General features: G+C 48.2%; 1 protein-coding gene across 6 annotated transcripts in view; it reads right to left on the bottom strand.

Moving 5' to 3' along the window:
- CBFA2T2 (CBFA2/RUNX1 partner transcriptional co-repressor 2) overlaps window positions 1-25,378 on the bottom strand; it is a 65,618-nt gene that overhangs the window by 5,584 nt on the left and 34,656 nt on the right. For 5 of the 6 annotated variants that reach the window (XM_030009215.1, XM_030009216.1, XM_030009217.2 and 2 more), the window contains 8 exons: window positions 11,983-12,126; window positions 7,874-8,115; window positions 5,603-5,692; window positions 4,839-5,020; window positions 3,940-4,193; window positions 3,166-3,251; window positions 1,841-2,036; window positions 14-82 (listed from right to left, as the gene is read on the bottom strand). In XM_030009215.1, the coding sequence (XP_029865075.1) occupies window positions 14-82; window positions 1,841-2,036; window positions 3,166-3,251; window positions 3,940-4,193; window positions 4,839-5,020; window positions 5,603-5,692; window positions 7,874-8,115; window positions 11,983-12,126 (1,263 nt within the window). Of the gene's footprint in view, window positions 1-13; window positions 83-1,840; window positions 2,037-3,165; window positions 3,252-3,939; window positions 4,194-4,838; window positions 5,021-5,602; window positions 5,693-7,873; window positions 8,116-11,982; window positions 12,127-15,249; window positions 15,319-25,378 lie in introns of those variants that run through there. The other variant, XM_030009221.2, reaches the window with a different exon arrangement.

Below are 25,378 nucleotides of genomic sequence, written 5' to 3'. Positions count from 1 at the left end.
AGCAAACACATACCAGCTTTTTTCCATATCTCTTCAGTGACGTATCCTGTTCCCGACCTGTTGCTGAACTCCCGCAATGAATCTGTTGGAATAAGGGACAGAGGGAAAGGTTGGCAAAGCCTCGTCTCGCCCAACTGCTGCTTAAGTGCCCAGCAGTACCTCGGTACATCATGGGGCAGGGTAGAATTAACCAGCTAAAACTCAAAGCACAGGATTCCTACAGTTGAAGCCATTCATCAAAAACTCAGATGATAAATTACAACATTTAATTAGTGCCTTGCATAATTTATGACACTGTATAACCCATTTCCATCTCCTGGTACTCTATAACAACCGGCAATGCTTATAAATACATGCCATCAAACATCTGCACTGTCCAGCAACTTTGAGCATCAATCTATATGACCAGCAGTTTACATTAAACGCAGCACTTTCCACTCCCAGGGGCAATTCAAAGGCTTGAATTGATGGACAAACTGTCCTGCAAGACCTCTTACAGCAAGAGGTGTATATGTTCCCCAGCACCCATAAGCCTGCAAAGAGCCTACGGGACAGATGGGGAGAGTCACACAAGGACCTAAACACAGACTGCAGTCACACAGGGAAGCTTTTCAGAAGCTCATCCTGTGTTTTATCTGCATCCCTTTTTTTAAGGCTTCAGAGTAACTTTCTGAAGGGTCAGAACAAAAACTGATTCATGTCAAAGGCTGGTGGGAGAACAAAACCACTCCAGGAAGGCAGTGAGGTTATTTAAGCCTGCGGCACACCTGGAATGCTTCTTGATGTTTAACTGCACCTTCTTGCAACAGCAATGGAGCTTGAAAATTAGCCCTAGGTCCCATGAGGGGAGAAAGCATCAACAACGTTCCCAATTTATAAAAAAAAATTTAAATTACATCACCTTTAAGAACATGGGGCTGTAAGTGTATTAGTCACAATATACTTAAATATAGAAGGGCTAAAAGCCAGCTGTGCTCATCAGGTCATTGCATACATCCAGCCCGCTCTGCAGTTACAGCTGGAGCCATGGGCGCTTGGTTTCCTTGCAGGAGGATTCACTCTCTATTTTGAATACAAACAAGTTGAATATATCTAATTGAGATTTTTAGTTTTACATTTATTCTTATTGTTAGGCAACATCCATTTTTATTATTGAATGATCAGGGTTTTTTTTTTTTTCCAGCATTTGATTTGCAGCATATTTGTTTGGATGGAAATCAGAATTAGATCCAAATGAATAAAGTCACCATTTTAGACTTATTTCTTGTATAGGGTCAAAACCCCTGCATACTGACGGGGAAAAATAGTCAGCTTTAATAAAGTTAAGTTGACTCATGATATAAAAATAGAATTAGTAACTCAGGTAGTAGCTCTTAGACTTACAGCAGTCTTCGGTATTTTTAGAATTAGTAGACCCTGACATTTAAAATCCTTTAGGCAAGACAAACTGGAAGGGAAAGAGGGGTGGAATCAACCACCTCTCCTGCCTTTTCACCCCCTGGTTTCTCAGCTTTGGATGAACTTGGCTCGGTTTGGTCAGCAAGTATGGCTCAGTGACAAGGAAGATGCTCTTCTCCCGGCACTAGCAGAAGCTGCTGCTGCCCCCCGAAGGTGCCTTCAGACGTTAGCAAATGCTGCTTTCAGGAGCTCACCCAGGAGCTTCAACGTGTCCAATGACTTGTCTCTCTTCAAAGCTTTGAGAACACCTATGCACTGCTTAAGTGTTTAATTTATATAATAATTTGAATATATTATCATCACTTTATGCCTAATATAGCTTTATCTTCATTAGACTCTTACTTAAAAAGGTCCTGGTGCAGCACACCCACCCCTCACTTACCGCTGCTGATGGAGTCGGAGCTGCTGGGGCTGTGCTGCCTGGAGATGAGCTCACTGCCCGCCTTCCGCGGTTCTGCCGTCTCGCTGCACCGCCTCTTCCAGTAGTTGAGCTCTTCCCGATCGGCCTCCTGACAGCGCCGCAGCACGGCCATCGAGCGCCGGGTCTTCTCCACCATCTCCATGATGCAGTTCAGTGCCTGCAGAGAGGAATGAGTTTTCAGTCCTGCTCAAGAGGTCATCTCCCAGATTTCTTGTCCGAGGGACCATCCCAGGAAAATGAAACATGAGGTCATTTCACAGGAACAGGCTCTGAGCACGGTATTTTGGATGATGCAGTATTCATACAGGCGGGTAAGATTGGGTCCCGTACCTGTATGCACAGCACAGCGATACCGAGCAGGGATGCAGCACCAGGTGGGAAGGAGGTGGTCACACCTGCACCGTAAGGCCTTGGTCACCACAGGAGGTGGCTAAACACCTTCAGGCCATGCTCCTAAAGGTGGAGGGGAAAAAAGCCACTGCTTTCCTATGGGTATAGGGTGCCCATGCAAGGGTTGGCTGTGAACCCGGTGCCAGCTCTCCATAGCCACATCCTAACTCTCAAATATTCAGATACGGGGCCTCTACTCGACCTCCCCCACAAAAAAAACCAAACCCCAAACCATCAGCTTTAGAGCATAAGCAAGCATGAGGTCTCTGCATTTATGATGAAAGCTGAATTTCAATCCCTTCTCTTTGGGGGAAACTCTCCAGTGAAGTGGTTGGATGAACAGCCTTGCTCAGAGGGAAAAAGCTGACTGCAGAAAGTCTGCCAGAAGTACCAAGTCTTGCTGTCGGTGCCTAGTTGAGGCCCATAAAAGCCTGGCACCTCAGGAAAAAAAGTCTTTTAAAAAAATAATGATGGGTTTACTTATTTTGTAAGCACCATATCCTTACTGCACATAGCACATCTGCACACTTGCTGGTCCAGTGCTGGCCAGGGCTGTGGCAGAAAAGACCCATGCAGGGACAAGGTTGGGTTTGGTTGCTCAGACAGCCAGGGCAGCACATGGCCATGCTCTGCAGGAGAAGCTCCCCAACTCCAGATGCTTAGTCCAGAGTGATTTTGGCTTCCACTGACCACGGGCAGAGAAAATCTGTCAGGAAAGTGCTACTGCTCCTATCTGCCCTACTCACCGTCCACCTTCTTGTGGTGGCTTGTTCCTCTACAAGCCACTAGGAAAGCCTGGATATGGTATCAACAACAAGAAAATCACAAATTGGAGCAGGTGGAACACTGGGTTGCTGCGTCCCACAGAGCTTCCCACACCTCCTGCCATTCCTTACGTGATCAAGATGCTTCCACTCGTCAGCCCACTCTCTCTCTGTTAAGCGGTGGTCCACCAGCTCATCCTGGTATCCTCCATTCAAACCTGCAACAAACCACAGCCAGAAGAGCGATTAGATGGACTGAGTGCTTTCAGTGCTGGAGAGGGAAGGTGACCCCAAAGTGATAATTAAGAGCTGTATTTCCAGCTACATATAGCTGGGATTTTAAAATACATCTCAAGGAGGCAGCACTACAGGGACAATTCCACACCGGTGCTTTTATCCTTGTCTGTGTCACTGTCTTGGAAGTGCTACAATCTACTCATGGGTCTGGATCTGACCTGCTTGGGGACCTGGCTCCCTTATTATAAACCCACAGGAGCTCAGAGCTTGTGATTCAGGCTCCCTATTGGAAACACAGCATGCACATCCCATGCACCCCCAGGAAGAAATAGGGTGGGGGGGGTCAGGCTCTGCTTTTCTGCTTTAGTGATCTTGGAAAGGTTAATTTCTATTTCCCTGCCCTCCACTCAACTCAAACACCAGGTCCTTCCTCCGCATCCTCAGTGGCTCCAGCCTTTACATCTATACGGGGAAATACAAACTCTCAATCTTCCCATTTTTAACCTCCCATGGCCAGTTGTTTTCTCTGAATTCCCTGCAAAATCACTGCTGAGGACATGCCCAGCATTACACAGCTTTGGGTGCGAGTGGCCAAGCAAGGACCGATGCCAAAGCTCAGCTGCTGGACTTCACAGCTCCTATGACTAAAAGCTCTCCCGGCTTTCTCACCAAGACCGCCGTGCCTGTCCCGAATCTCTCTGTGCTCCAACATCTTGCTGGGGTCCCTGTAGAGGTGGGAGGTCGCGATATCTTCCAAGGTGTAGTGCTGGAGGGGTGGTGGGGTGGGGTGGAACTGCCCCCCGGGATTCATCAGGGGGATTGTCAAGGCAGGGCTGTGCCGGGGTGCAGGGCTGATGGTGCACACCCTCTTGGCCGGAGGCTCTGTCGGCAGCGGCTCCCTCTCAAAGCTGCTGTCTTCCCTTCTGCAACCACACCAGCAAAAAGAGGTATTCATTAGCACTGCATAAATGTACTTGGAAAGGGAAGGATGCAGATTTTGAAACAGCAGAGTTTGGGCAGCAATGATTTTACTGGGGAGTAAAGGCAGGGAGCTAAACCAAACATGCTCAACTTGTGAACAAATCCACAAAATGACCCTGTCAAAGAAAAAGTTCAAGATGCCCGAGTGTTGTGATTCATTTTTCTGAGCATGACCAAATTAAAATTTCACAGTTTTTATAAATTTGAGGCACACTCCACATAATTACATAACAACTTTTAAGTTGGAATAAAAAAAGTGGTGAAAATGAACTGCATCCTTCGCAGTCCTGACAGTGCCTCCGCTCGCTGCCCGTGGAGGTGGAGAACTGCTCGGCTCTCCAGACTAGCTTTTCAGTGCTACGCAATAAGTTCCTCTGGGATAGAACCTGCCTGAAAGAGGATCCCAACCTGAATTCACAGTGCAGGAGGACAATCATCAATGTCTTATTAACAGCGAGAATAGTTGTTGGGAGTTGATAAGATCCTACGGTTTAGCCCTGGATGCTGCTTGAAGCTTTGACAGCAGCAAAGTAAAAAAAAATTTCACAACTTCAAGAACTTGGCAGAGCGACGATAGCTGTTTTTACCTGTCCGGACTGTGCCTCTTCCCATTCCCATTCACCTCGATCAGCAGCTCGGAGGAGTCAGCGGGGGATGTGGTGTTTGTGTTCAGCAGGATGTGCTCGTGCTGCGCCAGGTACTGGGAGGGCGTCTGCTTGGCAGCCCGGGCACAGTGCAGCAGCTCTCTCTGCAGCAGCGGGAGGTTGGCCTGGAAAACAAGCATGGGTCTGGTTTATGCAGGCTGCGGGCAGGCGTTTCCAGCCATTCACAGAAGGTTTGCTCTGCACACATAATCCCTCAGAGCAGTAACACCTAGAGCCAGTGGCCTCCACTCAGGATCCTCTAGCTCCTGCTATCTGCACTGTCAGATTTACCTGTGTTTTCTTAAGAGCTGCTAACCTGACATTGGTGCACCCAAAAACCAAGTGTCCCAGGAAGTGCTCTGTGCTTCCAGCATCTAACCACCCCAGATGTGTTCCAAACACCAACACTTCAAATATTCTAGATCTGAACATTTGCAAATAAGATTATAGGATCAGAAGCCGCTGAATGGAGCTTGGTTTGTCTCCTTTATCCCTAACATACAAGCAGACATATGTGGCACTCGTTATAATGTTAGCTTTCCACAAGCCAGTCCCACATGGCCACCGCTACGGTCTGTGCAGTCTGTCTTGGACTTTAACAAAATTGCTGTGGTGCTTGAAACGAGAGCTTTCCCAGCAGTGACATGCTGCCAAGAAGCACAGACCGGCACACAGAGCGTCAGCAAGCCCCACTAGCTCCCCGTCACCTTCAGAAAGGGAATCACAAACGGCCGGAGGGGGAAGTTCGTCGCCTCTTGGAGCTTGCAGTGAAATTCCTCGATTGTCACCGTTGAGTTCTGAGAAAAGAAATTAAGAAATGAAATGACAATTTGTTCTTATTTTTAGACACGTGGGAAACGGCTCCAAACGAACAGAACTGGAAGGGAGACTGCATCTGCCACTACAGGACTGACAATGTTTGCATTGGATCCTGCCTCATGCAGCCAAAAAGACTCAGGCCAATGGAGCAGAAATGCTGCACGAGGCGAGGGGCGAATGCTGCACACAGCCAGGCACTGCCCGGCCCAGCATCCTCCCGGCTCTGGGGCTTGGAGGCAGGGACTGGCTATGAGGAGGCAGCAGGACCCAGCTGGCACCTCCTGTACCCTGGCCAGGTGGCCTGTGGCAGGCTGTGGGGAGCCAAACAGCAATTCCAGCTGCTCAGAGCTGCACACCTTCCTCTCCTCCTTCCTCCCTTTCAGCTCATCTCATCTAATCCATCCACCATCCACAAAGTCACCACCAGCCCACTGCTCATCCCACTGGCATGGTCCCCTCCGGGCCCGACCCTGCATCCCCCGTGGCCCTTCAGGCTGGGTGCTCCCTGGGACAAGCAGCATTTGATAAACCACACATACAAAGTTCATCCCTGCAGCAATTACCACAATCAGTGGTGAGAACGACAGTCAGAGGAACCTGGACTTATTTCCTTTCCAAAAGAGTAAGCTAAGTACTACCCTACGCCCATGGAAATATATATGCCTTCCTTCTTCAGCAGCAGCAGCATTTTGCATCCAGTGCTTAAGTGCTGTGAAAGCCCCCAAGGCCACGGACAGACCCACGTTTGCTCTGCCCACACCAACCTTGGAAGCAGAAATACTCCAGGCTGCCTGCAGTCTAGCTACCTTCACTGCATGCTGAGCCTCAAAAGAAACCCGCCAAAAAGCAGAGATCAGCTTGGGAGCAGCGCTGGGTGCCGCACCGGACCGCAGCCAGGCAGGCGGTGTGGTGCTGTGCTCCAAGGTCTCGGTCCAGGGTATGGGCTTGCACAGCATTCCTACCAGTCAGTTTGTATACCTGCAAATATTAGTCACAATTCCTCAGCAAGACCTGGTCATTTGTTTTTTGAAGGGTGTTTTCAGCTATCATAGCTGCAAAAGGGCAGGAGCGCGTACACACACTGTTTATGCATGCACGCACTGCCACCAACTCCAGCTCTCACAAATCCAAGGGTAGGAGTGCAGAAGAAGGGCAGAAGGTACATACAAGTGATTTACCAAGCCTTTTCCTGTAGCTGCACCTTAAGACTGTCACAAGCAAAGAATCAATGCCTTTGGTAATGCAGGCAAATATGCAATCAGAAAAGTAACAGCACAGCAGAAGCTCAGACCTCCTATTCTGCAACAGCAGCCTTCCCATCTTCTGCAGACCTTGGCAATAGTCAACTTTGCCGTGCTAGTGGGCTTACTTAAGAAATGCAGGAGCAGCCCATAAAGAGGGAAAAAAACCATTAAATACTTCACTGCATATCATAAATGAAATCTCTGAAGTGTCATGATATTCTCTACACACCGAGGAGTGGAGAAGCACTACCAGCTTTCCAGAGCAAGTCCCTGCTAGCGCCAGGACCCAGTTCCCGATCGGCATCCCTGCTTTTTCCATTACACCTGGCTGCCTTGCTGAGTAAAGCAGCGTTGAGTTTGAGCACACTGAAGTCAGGGCAGCACTAACAAAGTGGTGGCTGGAACTGGCATTTCTTTGTATGGAAACAGATCAGAGGTAAACTGGTCCACAGTCAGGGCCAGGCAATCATAAATCTGCATGGGCAAGAAAACACTTGCCTAGTACAAAACTACAGGCTCCTCTGAATTGTGTGAAAAGTTTCATTTGCAAGGGGAAATGGAGAAGCCCAGCATAGCCCACAGCTTCCAGCAAGCCCATGGCACCAGACTTGTGGCCTTTATAGAAAAGCTTAGTCCAAATACTTCCAAGTTTTCTTAAGTTCAGCTGCACCCAAGCTCATGCCAAAGCCACTGGACAAACAGCTTTTTGAAAACCACTGAAGACAAGAAAAAGAGAAGACAACAAGTTTAGCAGAAAGCATTAAACATTACACAGTCTTGCTCAGTCAACAGCTCTGCTTATAAAGACACAAACAGATAATATTGTGTAACATGTGCATGCACTGCCTGCCAGGATCCCATCGCCAAAGTGGTCTGACAAAAGCAAGGCAGCCCAGGCCAGCGTGCAGGGCTTACCACTAGTGCCAGGACAAGGGTCCGGACCTTCTCCCCAATCTCTGGTGAAATGTCATTGCCGAACTGCTGCAGGGTAGTGAGGAAGCGCTTCAGCTTGCTGAGCTGCCGGGCACCGCACGTGGCCGGGAGCTGCTGGTTCGTCAGCGAGGAGGAGGAGGAGGAGGAAGGACCATTGCTAAACCTCTGGGGTGGGGATGGTGCCCCATTCAGCGTTGGTGGGGAATGATTTATTCCGTTGGGCACTGCAAACAGGAGACAGAAGTGTTACCGAGCGTCAGATGGGCATGTCCCTGCGGTCTGGTGTTTAAGAGGATTCATCTTCCACGCAAGGGCCTGCTGCTGGTGGTTAATCACCACTAGCAAACAGGGCAAGAACCAGAAAAGGGGCTATGGCTAGAGCAGAGCATGCGCACCGTGCCGCAGGGCACCCAGCTATGGAGCTGGTCACGGGCAATGTGAGTGCCTTCTCCTCAACCTTCCCCTGAGCTTGTGGGGATGCTCTGCAGCCACCAGCACGTAAGAACCATGCGCCCAGCCAAGGCACCCGCAGGAGTTTTCCTTATGGGATTGCTCAGTGGTGATTTACACCACAGCCAGTGACTTCCCTGGCATTTCTCTCCTCTGCCAGCCTCTGCTCAGCGAGCTTCATTTCCAGGGCCATTGAACACCACAGGATCAGGGCTCAGCAGAGCAGGCACACCTCCATTTGCATTTGAAGTGGCCTGGGAGGACATGGGGTCAGGCTGCGTAAAGCCAATGCCGTGGTATGACTCAGTCTGCCGTACGCTCAGCCGAAGGAATTAAATGTGCTTTAGCTCAAAGTTTACAGCCCGAGCAGCGTTCTCTGGTCTGTATCAGGCTGAAATTACACCAGATGATCCAAGGATCCTTCCCAGCCTCATCCTTTACAATGAGTCATCAGTGCTCATTACAGCCAGGGTCCCACTAGCAGATACCACAGCTCAGGTGCCTCCACCTTGCCCCGAGGATGGCTGACAGCATCCTGCCCTGCTGTGCCTGCCTGCTGTACCTCCCCGGGGATTTACAGGCAGTTTTGCAAACATGGTTGTTTTTTCCAACCTGGTCCCAACTGCAACTTCACCTCCTGTAAGCAGCAAGCATGTCGAAACAGACTGAGGGGCTGGAAGTTTGGGAACTCGGCAAGGGATTAGAATAAATTGTTGACATCCCTGCGCCGCCGTTGTGCAATCTAGAGCCCTGTCTGAAGAGCAGCTGTGCACTTGGGGCCCCAACTCAGTATAAACCCAGCATTTTAGAGGTGAAAAGTACATCATAAATATAGTTTTAGCTGATCCACTGGGTTGTCCTTAAAAGCTCAGCCTTGAATCCCTTATAGATGCAAGCACTGAAGAGAAAGCTGCAAGCTATAAAAAACATTTCAAACAACAACGCTCAGAGCAGAAGCACTGAAGCCACTTGGCAGAGCTGCTCCTTGCATGTGGGGCAGGGGAAGGCACGCACCATGATGGAGCAGCAGCTTGCAAAAAAAGATGCCAAAATTTTCGCTGCAGCTTCGCAAGGATCATACCAAATCCTCATGACCCCAGTGAGGGTTTTTTGGAGAAGGCAGCAGGACGTACTTGAACAGTTAAACCGCTCTGGGGCACACCAGGGTTGGAGGCTGGAAGGGCTCCACGCACCTGGACCTGCCGTGGTGAGCACGGCAGGGAACCGGAGAAGATTAACCAGAGTCAGTTAAGATGCAAGGGAAAGATAAGGCTAAAGAGACCATCAAAGGTGGTTCCTGCTAACCAGGGGGGTGACAGGCTCTTCTGGGGCATAACAAAGATGTGTCCCTTTCATAGACAAAGAGATGATGAAATGAAGGCAAAGGCCAGGATTGAGAGGATGGAAGTGCAAAGGCAAAGCAAGCTCACGCCTTTTGTTATGGACCAATGGAACCTGAAAAACTCCTGTCCACACCGGCCTCCCCAAAGCAGCAAATGAACAGAGATGACCTGCAGAGACAGCATGTACTCACAGGGTTAGCTACTACAGAGCACCAGCAAACACAGAGCTATGTGAAAGGCAAGGCTTCTGGCAATTACTCATAAAGAGCATTTATTTCATGATAAGCGTGTTATAAACAGGGGGGGTAAGTCACCCAGAGAAGCTTCTCTCAAACAGAGGAGGGCTGTGCAGCTTCGCGCTCTCCAGCAGCTGCGACCAAGGTGCTTTACCCCCTTCTCTATTTCACTGTCTCTTATTCTTTCAAATTTAAACCTAGGGAGAGCAGGGGCTGTGCGACCCACCCAGGGGCTGTGGGGGACCCTTGGGAGAGGCTGCCAAGGATGGGAACAGCAGAGGCTGATGGACTCGGGTGATGCCACAGAAGCGGAGAGAGCTGAGTCGTCTCGGGGCTGTCATTAGATGCAGCCCCGTAACCGCTCTCTGCATTTTTAGGCTTACCCTGCCTGACCCTCCTGCAAACGGTGCTACCGCAGGGCAGCTGGCAGTTATCTGATCCTGCGCATCGCCAGGATCTGCTCCGCCACAGACCACAGAGCTGGGCTGGGGCTTCTGTTTCCAGGTGAGAGGACAGTGATGAAGCAAGTGAGATGGCGTACCCAGACTGGTGGGATTACAAGTGGGGGGAGAGGATGATGCTAAATTCCTAGAAACATAAAAGTCATCTTCTAGGGCTGCTCTGTTAAATTCTGCCTTAGGACCTCAATACTCAAAGGCTTTCCCCGTTTCTCCAACCCTTTTGTTACTGATCTGCAGGCAGGCATGGCCTTCCTCCAGCACGCTCCTCCTTGCCTGCCCAAGCTGTGGGCTTTTACAGGGCTGGATACATACCCACTGACTCTGACAAAGACCCTTTCATGCAACTGAGAAGTAAAAAGCAAGAATAAACTTCACCACACGTTGCATCTCTCATCTCTCTTGGAAAGAGCAATTAAGTCATCTGCAATCAGCAGATTCAGGCTCCTTGGCCCTTAGCAGTATGCCAAGCAACCTCATTGGAAAAATTAATTTCTGTCACTTTGCTAATGGTCTTTTTCTGCCTGAGCAAAAGGAGAGCCATTAAAAACCCCTCAGCGCATAAAGATGGGGACAACGTGTCTGGCGGGATAACCCGGCGATTAGTGCTATTGCCAGCACCACGCAATGCATTAGTGTGTGTCCTGAAAGAGGCTGGATTGTAAATCTCCGAAATCCACTGCCAGTGGCAAACTGAGATATCCCAGACACCATCATGGACAGCAAAGCAATGCAGAACCAGCTAGGGAGATGCTCAGCGCAGGGGAAAAGAGGTGAGGAAAGCCTGGAAAATATGTACATGCCACATGCCGGGGTCAGATAACTCCATTCCCAACAAAGTAAAGCAGCTTTGCTATAGAACAATACTTTTTAAAATACATTAAGTGGCTGAAATATCGGCTAAGGGAGGAAAAAAAAAAAGTCTGTGCTCTTTCTAGGCTGTGAGAAAAGGCTGTACATCCATCCCGTCTGCAGAGTCACCTCTGTGCAACCCCCTGCCAGAAGAAGTGGGCGTGAGGCTGCACTGCAGCTGGGCAGGGCCAGGATCTACTGCAGCTTAATAGCAAAGATTATAAAGCGAAGATGGAGAAAAGAGAAGCTGGATGGACAGCAAGGAATTTCCAAGGCTGGGAAATTAAAAAAAAGGAAAACTTTCTAATCTCAGCTGCAGAAACACTGTCTGCAAAGTGAGATACAGCAGAGCGGGAATTAACTCCTCCAGAGGATACAGTGAAAAGCCTAGCTCTTGGCTTGTTTGAAGCTGACCTGATAAAAGACTTCAATTTCTTAAAGAGTTTATAGCAGAAATCAAGGCTGCACCTGCAAGGAGAAGGACTCAAGGTAGCACCAGGAGTAAGGTAGGAGCAGGCAGGGGGGTAGGGAGGGATTACAGACCCTGCTATACATCCTGCATACATAGCAGAACAGCAGGAAAGCCCGTCCCTCTCCGCCCCTTCCTTACAGCCTTGCAGCATGACTAACGCTCGCCATGCTGGCGAGCAGCCCTGGCCGATGGCTGAGATCCCTGGTGACTTCTACAAGCAGAACCTTTCCTCCCGGCTCGAGCTGGTCCCCAGGGAAAAGCAGCGTTATTGGGGTCTTACATGCAGTTGGGGTGAAGGACACCGGCCGGGGGCCGCCAGGGTTCACAGGTGGCAGCGGTGGCATGTTGGGAGGAGAGGACCTGGACTGTATCTTCACTTCCACGGGTGATCCAGGCATCACTGGCACCCTCTTCTCACCAGCAACTGTACGAAGAGAAGGTGGTAACGCTTAGTGACAATCACAGACAAGCATTTCCCCGCCCAGCACATGAAGTACAGTTGCAAGGGTGAAGATAGGGGACTGGGGGGGGGACAAGGCTCCCACGCTGGTCTGCATGGCCCCATGCCACCACAGGGGAGGCAGGGTATGGTCCTGAGCCGGCAGGCAGGCAACCAGGGTGCAGTGGGTGTCCCTGATCTGCTGCCAGGCAGGCTCAGGATGCCTGTGTTCACCATTCCAGTCTCTCAACGGCATCTTCTCACCCTCTGTGCCCAAAGATGCTTCCTCAAAGTATTTCTGCTGTTTGCTTTGCTTTCTCCCCCTGCTTAAGATTCCCTCCACACTCCCCAGGCATGCCCACATGCACCTCGGCAGCATGCACCCGGTGGCACTGCTGAGGGCTGCCGAGGTTTCACCTCCAGCTCTGCTCCCCGACCAGCAAAACCATGCTCTGAAGCAGCCACTTTGGCAAACAGCTCCCTGACCAGCTTTGCACATTTGCTTTTTAAAAAAACCTCACAAATTAAATGTTGCTGCACCTCCTCTCCCTTACGCTAGGGATTTCTGTCCTCGCTGCCCAGCGCAGCCCCCCCATGGCTGCATACATGCAGCCTTGCACGCACCCTACGTCCATGCTGCCTGGCCCTAAGACAGCTTCTCTGGAGGAAATCCCAGCTCAGAGCCAAGCAACAGGTAACGTGGGTTTTGGGTGGGTGCCGGCCCGCTGTGCAGGGAGCATTGGTGCAACTTTGGCAGCAGCTGTGTCAGCAAGTGACGAAAATGGTCACAGCATTGTAAAAATGAGCTGACATCAGCTATTCCCACCTTCCCTCCTGTGTGGAGTCTCTAGCGTCTAATACAGCACCATCTCACACCGCAGCTTCTTTTTCAGCCTCTGAGGGTCCCTCCTGAGGACCCAAGCTCTGGTGGGATGTCCTAACTCAGCCGAACAGCGTGGCCAGGCTCCTGGCTCCAGTGTGGCTGAAATCAGCGTGAAAAGGCATCCTTGGGGGAAAATGAGAGAAAGGGAGGAAATATGAGCTCATGCAAGCCTTAGGGGGCTTGGGGGATTTTTTTCGGGGTTTTTTGTTTTTTAAATCCAGACAGCTCAGCAGACAAAACCTAGGCATCTCCACAAGTGCAGCTCCCATGGGAGCCAACACAACCCCCCAGGGGTGCTCCACGTCACACTGCCAGTGGCTCTGGTGCCCGCCTGGCTGTGGAGCTTGCGACCCCAGACGATGTGATGCGAGGCCAATTGCCCCTCCAAGAACACGGTCACCGCTCCCTGCTCCTCAAGCCGCTGCTCACCTCGCTCGATTAGCTCGCTAACGAGTTGTGACCGCGCTCCAGCATGTCCCCACACAGGAACGCCGATGGGTTCCCAGCACGCCCATCTGCACCCCGGCTCAAGGGGTGAGGGAGGTGCAGATGCTCATCTTTCACCTCTCTGCGGTGCAAGCAAGCTAGGCTTTGGACCGGTGAATTTTCTCAAGCAGTTGTTGGCTTTTGGCAAGCAGAAAAGTCTGCCAGACCTTCAGGGCAGCAGCCAAGCGCACCGCTTCGAATACGGGAGCTCGCACAGAAGTGAGCACCACCGCTCGGCGAGGCGGCTGAAGGCGGTTCCCAGCGCACACCCTTGAAGGGGGCACAGACAAAAACCGACACATGCACAGGGGCTCTGTGCCACCCGGGGTCAGTCCTGGTGCTGCATTAAGCCACCGAGGAAAGGTATTAAAGCACATGCTGTAATCTAATCAAATTAGATTACAATCTAATTTGTAATCCACAGTTTTTACAAATATCTATCAACTGTAAGAAATTCAGCTTTCAAGTTCTGGCAAAGCAATTGAATGCTGTATTCCCGTAAAGCAGAGAAGCACTGAATGGATGGCAAAGCTTTGCACCGAAACACAACCGCAAAACCTGTTACTTTGCAACTCCTGACAACAAAAATGCTGCTTTTGAGAGCAGAGAAGATGAGAACTGGCACCCAAGCCCTTCGTGCTGCTGGCCTGGAATCTGCTCCGTGAGCCACCAGCACCTGCTCTGCCACCACGCACCAGGCACGAGCCGGCTCATTTATTTTCCTTATGGCAAGTCATCATTAACACCAGCAAGGTAACAAATGAAGTGTATTATTGCTAGCATTTTTTTTTTTTGCTGTTTGCAGGACGATTTGTGGAAGGAGGAGCACAGATGAATACATGCTGAAAACCCACCTTTTCCTGCCATTTCAGTGCAGCTGGAATAACTGAGGTGGTGGGGCTGGAATCACTATAAAACCTGTGTCCACGATACTTTCATGGCAGAAAGTTTGTGCCTTTATTTATTTAAGCCTGCTTTCAAAAATAAATAAATCTAGTCTTTGCTTTCTTGAACAAAGTGGGGGCCCACTAAACGCACTATTAATTTTAACATATAATAACCATATTAATATAATATTGCAAACTACTATTCACGTACATTGGGTCCAACTTTCCTATGATTTAATACTAATGTGCAGACTCTCCCTGTCATATCCATGCATGAATATGCCATTCAGATGAACAGCAATACATTGATGTAGGAACAGGACATCATTCATGCACATAGGTACCTATTCCAGCAGGTGAGTTTAATTGGCAAGAACAGGAGGAGACAAACTCCTGCCTTTCCTCCCACTCAAAATAAATGCAGCAAAATAGTCAAAGAGCAGAGTTTATAGATGAAGTTAGGGGGGTTTCTAGCACAAAACCTCTTGAGCTCACTCATCCAGGCAGGGAAGGGAAATGTTGCTAAACGACCCAAATCTTTCAATCAAAACAGCACTAGTTGTGCCTATCCACCATTCGGTGCCAGCTGCTTGATGGCCATCAGGGGACAGAAACATGTTTGCTCAGAATACAGGAATAATTGCAAAACCGTGAGCTAATATGCAAGAACCACAACCTGTTTGCACATCATCCACAGACAGAGATGCGAGATGTGGTTCACACTCTTCTCTGCAAGCTCTCTGCCCACATCTATGCCTGCCCAGCTGCAGCATGCCAAGGAGAGCATCGCTCCCTGACTGTTGCTAGCCCTTTCCCACCACACACCCCAAATACCAACGCACTGCCACCCACCCGCCTCGTTTGATCTTCACCCCCTTCCTATGAAACCCTCTTCCCCAGATGTATGCGGCCAACCTCTCCTTCCATGCTGTGGAGAGAAACAGAGCGTGAAACCAATCCTTAAGGTTTCTCCTCTTTCCTCCTAAAATGTTCCCAGTGCACATTAAGAAAGCAGAACTAATTTTGTTAATTTACGGGGGGGGGGGGGGATGGGGGAAGTCACATGGAATTTATAACCCCAAAACAAAACCAGCTACTGCTGGGCTACTGCATGAGACACCAAAACTAAAGCCCACGAGAAGTCAACACCTTCTTTTCCGAGCTCACTCTGACAGACAAGAAACAAACAGGATTGTTAAATTTAAAAGCTTCCTGCTAATGACCTGGGGCACCTATAAATGCAGATAAAAAACATCTTTCTAAAACTCTCATTTTTAGCCTAAACACATCCATTTAATGAGAATCATGTGAGTAAACCAGACTGCGAATGAGGATTTCAGTCAGCCTTGAGTTGACCTGGGGCTAAAAATGAGCCAGTGAGATGGTCCCTGGAGAAATGCTGCCTTCCAGGTCTCTTTCTTCCGCATTTCACTGTTCAGAAATATTTACTGGCTCACCAATGGCAACATTTTGGTTCTGCCTCCAGATACACAGAGAAGATGCTGAGACACTTCTCAAAATGCCTGCAAGTCATTCCACTGTATCAGCCATCTGAAATCATGCTAGAGTCAAATGCTGTAATGGATTTTTGGATGATGCTCCAAGAAAAATAATTCTTGTCAATGACCGAATACTCCAAGTGTCAAAGCAGGACACCTGCCTAAACTGGAGACATTGGGTTGTTTTCCTTCAAAAACTCCTCCTTCTGAACCCTACCTGGACTTAAAAACGTTTACAAATGTTGTGTCATTATTTTTCAAGTGTGCCTGCAGGACACAGGTTGAACGTGTTTATGGCACACCACCTTTGCCGTCAAGCTGCCAAACGTCAAAACTTTGCAGGGACACATGCTCAACCTTGCACCCAGGACCTACAAAGAAAGAGGTGGCAGTGATGTGGCCACCAGGCTGGGTGGAAGAGCTGCCTTCCCGGCCTTGAACGCACTGGAGTTTCACATGGGAAGACAATTCACTTGCAGTAAAATGAAACCCGATCACAGAGATGCTGTTTTAGTCTTGGCTTGATGCAAGAATTTCATCTTCTCCAAAAGCCGATGAAGCCTGAAGACCAGATTTCACAGCAATTGGAGTTACAGATTTCAGATGCTGCAAAGCTGCTGTCTGGGTAAGGACAGCTGTAGGCACATGTCAGTTTATGCTGCATGCCCTATATATTCGCGTGTCCCATTTAAGAAGCCCAGGTGTGCAAGAAACTAGAAAGCCCCAGAGCTTTGAATACACCTGAAACCGTTCATCCCTCTGCTCTCCAGCAGCACACTGAAAGGCCCCAGTTTTATTTGACTCTCCACGTTGACTGACAGTATGCACCATATTTCCTTTGCTGCTCCAATTCTCATCCTAGCATAACAAATTAAAAAGAAGCATATGTCAAGATTAAGTGCAGCTGATGATTTTCCTTTCTGGAGAGGAGAAAGAGCTAAGTGAGACAACAGGACAGCATGCCAGGAGAAAACCTGGGGTCTCGACTGGTCCTCAGAGAAGTCCCACTCCTGCGCTCCTGGGAGACCGAGGCTCCAGCTCTCCAACACAGCAGCACATTTTAGAGGGGGTAGTTTCAACAACCACTCGAGACAGATTTCGTCGTATTTATTTTCTTTAAAGAAGCCCTCCACCTATGGTGTTTAGTACAAAGAATGTTGCTGTGATAGGTAACCTCTGAAGAATGCCTAGCATTTCCTCGCATTGTAAACTGTATAAAGACGACGCTTTATTAATCTCTTCATGCTTGTAGGTTTGAAAAAAGGGAAAAGGCACAAGAAAAAAATAATGACAAGTTAGGGAGTATCTCAAGTACACTGGAATTTAAATTAATCCTTAAATGCTTTTGGCGATTACAGAATAAACTAAGCAATGAAAAAACCCCAAAAAACTGCATGAGGAAAACTGGATGTTACCTTCTCCCAAAAAGCAAGTAAGGAACCAGAGAAGACAGCCAGGAACAACTCCAGGGGGCAGACAGACACAAATGGTCTCCTTCCCATCCGCTTCCCAAAGTTTGAAATATAGTTCCAACAGACAGCAGAATAGTATCAGGGTGGGAGATTTATATTTATTAACAAAAAGTGGACCATGAACCTGTCTCACATCCTTGCTGGGGCCACGACTCCTGGGTTGCGTCTCCCACATACATGGTCACATTTTGAAGAGGTGATGGGTAGTTATGAAGTGCCCGAAACTGGCAGTGCTCTGCTCTGCAGGATGATGCTCAAGAGAACACGTTGATCTGCGATGGTAGAGCCGTGAGCTTACTGACAGCAAGGGAAGAAAAAGGCGCTGCTATGGTGCAGAAAACACGGACGCTTTATACAAATTTACACTGTAGTGTCTGCATGGGCACGATTTAACACTATCCAGCAATCTCTATGAGCGAGCACATGGAGTATGTGCAGGCTCTTAAACCCTGCTATCAGCTCAAGACAGTGTTGTGGTTTAATCCCAGCTAGCGACTAAGCACCACGCAGCCGCTCACTCACTTCCCCCCCCACCCAGGGGGATGGAGGAGAGAATCAGAAGGAAAAAGGTAAAACTTTTGGATTGAGATAAGAACAGTTTAATAGAACAGAAAAGAGGAAACTAATAATGAAAATAATAACAATAAGAAAATGACAATACTAGTAATAAAAGAATTGGAATATACAGGACAAGTGATGCACAATGCAATTGCTCACCACCCACCAACCGATGCTCAGTTAGATCCCAAGCAGCCATCCCCCCAGGTCAACTCCCCCCACTTTATATACTGGGCGTGACATCACATGGTATGGAATATTTCTTTGGCCAGTTTGGGTCAGCTGTCCTGGCTGTGTCCCCTCCCAACTTCTTGTGCCCCTCCAGCCTTCTTGCTGGCTGGGCATGAGAAACTGAAAAATCCTTGACTTAATATAAACACTACTTAGCAACAACGGAAAACATCAGTGCCTTATCAACATCATTCTTGTACTAAATCCAAGACATAACACAATACCAGCTACCAGGAAGAAAATTAACTCTATCCCAGCCAAAACCAAGACAGACAGTAAATCCTCTCCTCCTCCCTCATGGGAAATGGATTTAAAGTCTGTGGCTGGGTGTTTGGAGGGCACATACAGCATGAACATCGATGTCTTTAAGCCATTCTTGACGCAGGTGTAGGATTCCCCTTGACTCACTGTCACAAGAGTTAAGAAGCAAGGAGGAACCTGCCTGGCCTTGGAGCAATTTTGTAGATCCCATTTATAAATAAGCTGCATTGAGTCGGAACTGCTTCTCACAAACCTGTTTGCCAGACTCAAGCACTCCAGCTTTCTGTAGAAGTCAAAACATGAAACATATTGGAAGAAATAAGAGAAAAACACAGTAAACATGAGACAGCACTGCATAACTAGCAGTATGCACAGGTAAGGGTTTGCTTTTCCCTTTTGCAGTTTGCAGGGCAGAGAGCAGACTCAAAATCAGACCTTGTCAATAAGGCTTTGACCACTAAGTGGTTAGACTGAAAGTCTGTAAATTAACAGAGTTTTGGTTTTAGCTGATATCTTTTGAACAAAAGACTGTGTACAAGGGTTTGCCCAGTGGTTCAGAGTCTCAAGAGTGAAAGCATGTAACAGTTTCATACAGAAAGAAGAGGTTTAATCAGAGCAGATGTTTTCAACTTTCATCTAGAACAGGCAGAATATGCTCATAACCTAAAAAGCCACTCTTCACCTCAAAAAGTTAAGAGCCCAAAATCCATACCTGCCTCTTGAGAGCAAGGGACTGGAGAATTGTCCCAGTAGCAGCAGTCAAGGTTAAGTCTGGCAGGAAAAATCCTTTGGTCACCCAGGAGCCAGGTCCAAGCTTGTTCTAGAGCCAATGGACAGACAGACACCCCTAAAGATGATTCAGCCCATCACAAAACATTCATCAAAGCAAGGGAGATAAGCCACACTCCAGACACACCTCTCTTTCCACTGGCCCTAGCACCTCAGATGACCACTCAGACTAGAGGCATGAATTATAGATCACCTACAAGTCAGCAAAACAAACCCTTCCCAGAAACAGTTCTTTGAACCAGAGGCTCATTTCCCCACCGTTTACATGGGTAAGAGTCTCTGGTTTAAGAAAGCAATGCAAAGCTTGTCTAAGTAGATAAAGAGACTATTTGAAAGAGGGAAACAAAGGAAGGACACGCATCAGTGCCCTCTCCAGTGGCTGGCAGGAACCTTGCCTACAGCCTAGGAGAGCTGTTTTAAGATAACTAGCTCAATATATTGTCCTGGAGAAAAAGCCAGGGAAATGGCTCAAACCCATCCATTCCAGCCCAAACACGTCTATGATGAAAAGGACGCGCTGCAGTTGGCTTGCATCGCAGGGTTCCCTGTTGATAGTCTGAATGCAAACGAGAGGCAGCATCAGTGTAACCTGACCTGATAATGTAAATAGGGTGAAATGAAATATGGTTCGCCACCTCCCCAGCTTTGGCGAATGTTTATTTTGAATAACATGCTTATCTGCTCCAACTGCTCACCATCTGTTTTCAGTCTCCACCAAGCTAATATTTTTCACATTTAGGAACTGAGAAATGGGAAGAATTACATTTAAATTTTATTAACATCTTTCCTCTGCTCTAAGGTTGCCTTTCCCTCCCCTTGACAGCTCTAAGCCATCTGTAGAGCACCTTTAAAGTTCTCCAAGGCATGCAGATGAGAGGTTATCTACATGCAAAGCAAGAGTATCATTACTCAGACTTCCAGAAGATGCCGTTTTACTGCTACTCCACTGCAATCCTTCCATTGCCTGCTTCCAGACAGCCTCCCCCAAGCTCGAACTGAAATCACATCGTCAAGGAAAGAACCAATATTTTATCTTTTTGCAGCATCACTGCATCAAAAAGCAATGGAGGGGAAAGGCTGAAGATAAGCATCAGAAACAAGGCAGCCAATACAGCAGCCTTAGGACAAAAAGGATGATTGGGTTAGTCCTAATTTGGTGGAGAGGGAGACGTTAAGAGGTTTGCAGTCAAGATTATATTTCTATACAAATATTGACATTTACTTTCATGTAGGGTGGTTTCCAGAGATCTCCCTTTGCTCAAGTCAATAAATGACAATTTACAACCACAACTGAGAGACACGAGCATGACACCTAAACAGGTCAGCAACAAATATTGGTCAACTGAGGTCCTTCTCCATCCTCCTCCCTCCACACCAAAGCATGGAGTTGGCTAAGATGATACTATAGCATCTGTTGCAGTGGGTAACTTATGTTACTGTACTGATACTTCCTCCACTAAATGCGATCAGCCTATTTTTACACTGTTTAGCTTGGTTTTATAGCACATCTAGGCTCCTGAGCTGTAAGATGCTGTGGGAGTGGAGAGGACTCGGCACCTCGCAGGAGAGCCTTGCATCACACAGGAGGGAGCTGCTGAGCCTGGGATAGGCATTTTATAAATCAAAAATAAACACGTGTATCTCCATTGCCATCTATTCCTCTCCCACACACAGCTGTTTCACTTTAAATCTCAATTCAATGTGAAACTCAGATAGAAGAACTTGAAAGAGCAAAGTATGTTATCGTTCGCAACCAGTCCAGAAAGCAGTTAATAAGGGAAATAAGATTAATAATTTATTCCTGAAGGCAGACTGCAGATCTTTATCTGTCTTGCCCTTCAGTGATTTTTATAAAAACCTATTAATGTGCCTGGCTCTACAAACTCATCAGTAGCACAGGTTGGACTTCACAGCAGTTCTCTTCTGCTGTGCTCCTGCCCAGACAAGACAGTTGCAGCTCTGGCTCTGCCCTTGCCTTGGCCATGTCAGACCCATCAGCACAAACTCACCTGCATGGCATCCCTGCCTCCTTAGATCTGGTTTCCTCTTGGTCCACGGACCCACACCAGGGCCAGTGGTGCAAAACCATGGATGCAGGATCCATCCCACAAACTATTGCATCCAACAGCCCCCAGAGTGGGGTATGCATCAAGCCCCCCGAATTCTGGTCATCTTGCTTCTACAAGAACACAAGCCACTTCTGGCATGGTACTCTCCACTCTCCTGCTCTCTTTTCCATGAAGGAGCAAGGGAATAGTTACTCAGACCGTGAAAGGTGCCCTAAAAACTATTTACACACAGTGTGGCAGCCACCTGGGAGCTGTTGCTGCTCTTACCAACACGCCACAGCAATTCCCTTCCCACACTGCTAGTACCCACGCAAATAAGTTTTGAGGACTCAAGTTCATCTCTTGATGTCCCTGCCAACAGCTTTTGCTCATCAGCTGTCTCAAAGGGATGCAGTGAGCAGCACCAGGGAGCCTGCGATGCCCCAAGGTGGGGAACCTTCCCCATCCTTGCCAGCCACTTGTTCTGCCCCCATCAGAGACAGCCACCCCAAAGGGAGGGATCTACTCCTGGCATATGTCCCAGCAAAATATATTCCTGGAAACCAAAGCCTACAGAGCAGTCAGCATTTCAGTTTTAGGATGGGAAGTACTCTGGGGATCAGGGGGAGCATTCCTCCCTCCCCAAAACCACCCCTCTGGTTGCTCAGACCTCTTTGGCCGGGTTTATAACCTGCGACATGGGCAGGGACTGGGCAGGGCAGCTGTATTCAAGCAAAGCCAGAGATGCTGGCTAATTCATTTGATTAGCTACTGCTGAAGTATTTTGGTAATTTTTCATTAGTTCATTGTTCCATTTAAAGTTACAGAATCAAGATTTTTTTTTTTTTTTTAAATCATCCACTCCTATTACAGTATTAAGAAATATTTACTCCTCCGCACTATTTACTTATTAGGCTAACGCACTCTGAATGAAAAATGAAAGCAGTTGCAGATATCAAACAGGCAATTATCACAATCATGGAAAAATTAATTCTTAAAAGGCTCAGCCTGCTGCATGGCTCTCTAAATCCTCCAACTCCGAGCAAAGCAACGGTGGCGGGAGCAAACTTTCCAGATGGGAACATCTGTCTCTCATTTGCCGCAGGGAAGAAAACACCAGGAAGATTAACAGCTCTCGAGTCCAGTGGAGCCCAGACACAACACGTACAAAAGGGATACCATTTAGAGACTCAGATCAACAGCTCAGTATCAAAGATTTTTTTTTTTTTTAATGATTATTCCGTGGGGCTTCTACATACAGAGAAATGTTATGTCAGGAAAAAAAAGAGCTTGAGTTTCACTTCTAGTAAATGCTATGTATAACAAAAGCAAGAATTGAGTTAGCCATGCTTATATGAATGATATACAGCGCTTTTACCATCTCAGCTACTTTTTAGATATGAAAAGTCATTTTAAAAGTTGGCTTTAAGGGGTTACCCCCAAAAGGTCTGAAATCACTCCCTGCCCAGAGCAGTAAGACCACGGACAGGGTGATTTGCTCCTCTGGGGTCCAGAGGGTAAACACCAAGTTTACTCCAGAGAGTAAGAAGTGATGCAACATGTGGGAAAATCAAGGCTGAAGGACACACTAACCCAGCCTTCCCTGCCAACGGTAGCACCGAAAGTCCATTCCCAGTGGAGCCAGTGCCACCAGCTCTACCACCGCTCCACACCCAGCATCGGCATATCACAGCTTTCCTCCCCGTCTTTGACATTGCTCAGTAGCACTTTTTGATTGTAGAAGTACCCATTATAGCAACTCATAAACTCTGATTTCTGATTAGCAGCCTAGTTATTGATGTCTATTCAATACCCGCCAATTTTAGCTGGCGTAAGCCCTCTCTGGAAGAGCACCAGCCTGTTGTAGAGGGTAACAACATTAAATGCAGTTAATTCTGAAACAGGACCTAAGTGTTGAAAAAAGAAAACTTCAGAATGGATGCAAATGCCTTTAAAACTTTAGACTTTTGCAAGCACTGGTTTTAAACCAAAGGTGTGCTGAAGTATAAATAAAATAATTTGTTACCAAAAATGCCATAGGTTATATAGAAGAACAACAACTGAGCATTGTAGTTTTGGGAGTGGAAATCTTTTTTTCTTCCTGCTTAGGCTAAATGCTGTAGAGTAAATAAAACTGCAACTTTTGTACCTGTAAAATTTTGGGTGACCCAAAAGGGGGAAAACACAGTGAAACAAGCTCTAACTTTTGAAAGCATTTTCCACCCTAACAGAGGCTTTGAGACAGCCTTTAGGATATGATTTTATCTAGCACTCATAAATCCTTTTAAAACTTGGCTTGCTGGCCATTTAACAAGCAGCTCCACCCTTCTCCTGCTCTCCAGATGAAACACATACGCACTACGCTCCATTTTGTTACCTTCCTCTCCAACCCAGCAGTATTAGAAAAGCGGTGGTAGAGCCGAGGGAGCCGTTTTTAATTGGCATCCTCCTATTACTAATTAGCTCCGAAGGGCTCTCCACAGCTCGTAATGGTCAACAGAAATGCATCCACTGATTTAAACGGGCTTTGGAGCAGCAGAGATGCTGGAGCAGACTCCTAGGAACGACCCCGCTGCAGCCAGGGGAACCCAGGCCACCACCGCAGCTCCCCATGGAGGAGCCAGCGTGGGACCACCACTGCTCCAGCCCTTGCTGGGCTTCTCTGGTCCCAAGTACAGGTCTGGAGGAGCCCTGGGGAGGCTATAGGGTTGTGTCTCCCAGAGGAAGTGTTCCCAGAGGGTTCTGGCTGCTATGCAGCTTCTCTGCAGCACGTCCTGCACAAAAGCCTCTCCCATGGACACTGCAATTAGAGGTGCCTGAGCAGGCACAACATCAGCAGTGCTCATTGCTTAAAATCCACCAGCAAGACCTTGACAGAAGAGATATAAGCCACAAATTCATCTCACCACCACTCAACAAACTCCATTTCAGAGTCTGGGACCCCATGCCTCCTCTGCTGCCCTACTTTATTCTTTAACAAAACAGTTCAGAAAAGGGGAATCTGCAAAAAGCAGTTCAGCAGTAGCAGTGCTGCGATTTTGCAGCACCATTCTGCTCACAGTTGGCCGAGCCAAAGAGCCGCCGGTGCTGCACATACAGCAAGGCCACAGCTACGACAGTGCAGCAGTGCTTGCCGGCAATGCAGCCCCCTTCTGCCTGCTGGGCTGCTGCAAAAAGCCCAGGCGAGCGCTGCTGGTCTGGCATTCCTATGGCTTGCCCACGGGAGCCACATTTCCAACCCAAGCCCCTTCCCAGGGGATTTTTGCTGGGTCCTGCAGCTTCCATGCTGTGAGTGTGGTTCATTCCTAGAAGCTGAGGAAAAAAAAAAAGCGATGGTCTATTCTGAGATACCAGGCTAGTGACCCTTCTTTTTCACTGCCTGGTGTTTTATATCCCAGCTCTTAGTTTCAGTAGCAAAAATAAAGTTGTGGAAGAGGATGAAATCTTCTAGCCAGTTCTGTAAGAAATTTAGCAGATATTGAGAGGCATGCTGTTGCTGGGTCAGCACAGCAAGCCCCTTTGCTTAAAGGCTTCCCACCAGTGGTTCCTCTGTCTTTGCTGCAGGATGAATCCCTGCCTGTTGGGGAGCAATCATTTAGGGAGTTTCCTTTTAGAAAAGCATCACATCAAGCTGGAGCCATTTCACTTCCTGGTGCATTTTTAACCCCTGACTCCGAGCAGCTAAGTGATGGTGTGAAGTCCCATGCCACAGCGCCAGGGGAGCTCGGATCCCAACACCATGGCTCCTGGGGCTTCGAGTCCTGCCCACCGCTGCGCCTCTGCTCCCTGTTAGCTGTTGGGAACCAGTTCGGTCACACACAGCACCAGTTCCTACCGGGATGTGTACAGGTTGTTTTGTTTGTACAGAAGCTCCCACAGATTGTTAAGAGGGTCTTTCGGACCAATAGGTCTCAGGTGGAAGAATCCCTGTGTCCCACACCCGAGGCTTCTGGCTGCAGGCTGTCAGTTCACCACCCATCTGCTCTCCAGCACGCCACGGGGGAACTCCTAAGCAGCTTATAACCATGAAGCTTTGGGGATCAAAATTGCAGGCTTTCTGCTGCCCTTCAGAGCCCCCATGAACCAGGAGGGGCATCAAGAAACACCACGAGCAGCTCCCGCA

This window comes from Aquila chrysaetos, chromosome 3, assembly GCF_900496995.4.
Source record: "Aquila chrysaetos chrysaetos chromosome 3, bAquChr1.4, whole genome shotgun sequence".
NCBI classification, from domain to species: Eukaryota; Metazoa; Chordata; class Aves; order Accipitriformes; family Accipitridae; genus Aquila; species Aquila chrysaetos.
Note: the sequence above shows the minus strand (reverse complement) of the source record. Positions and strands in the feature narration are given on the sequence as shown.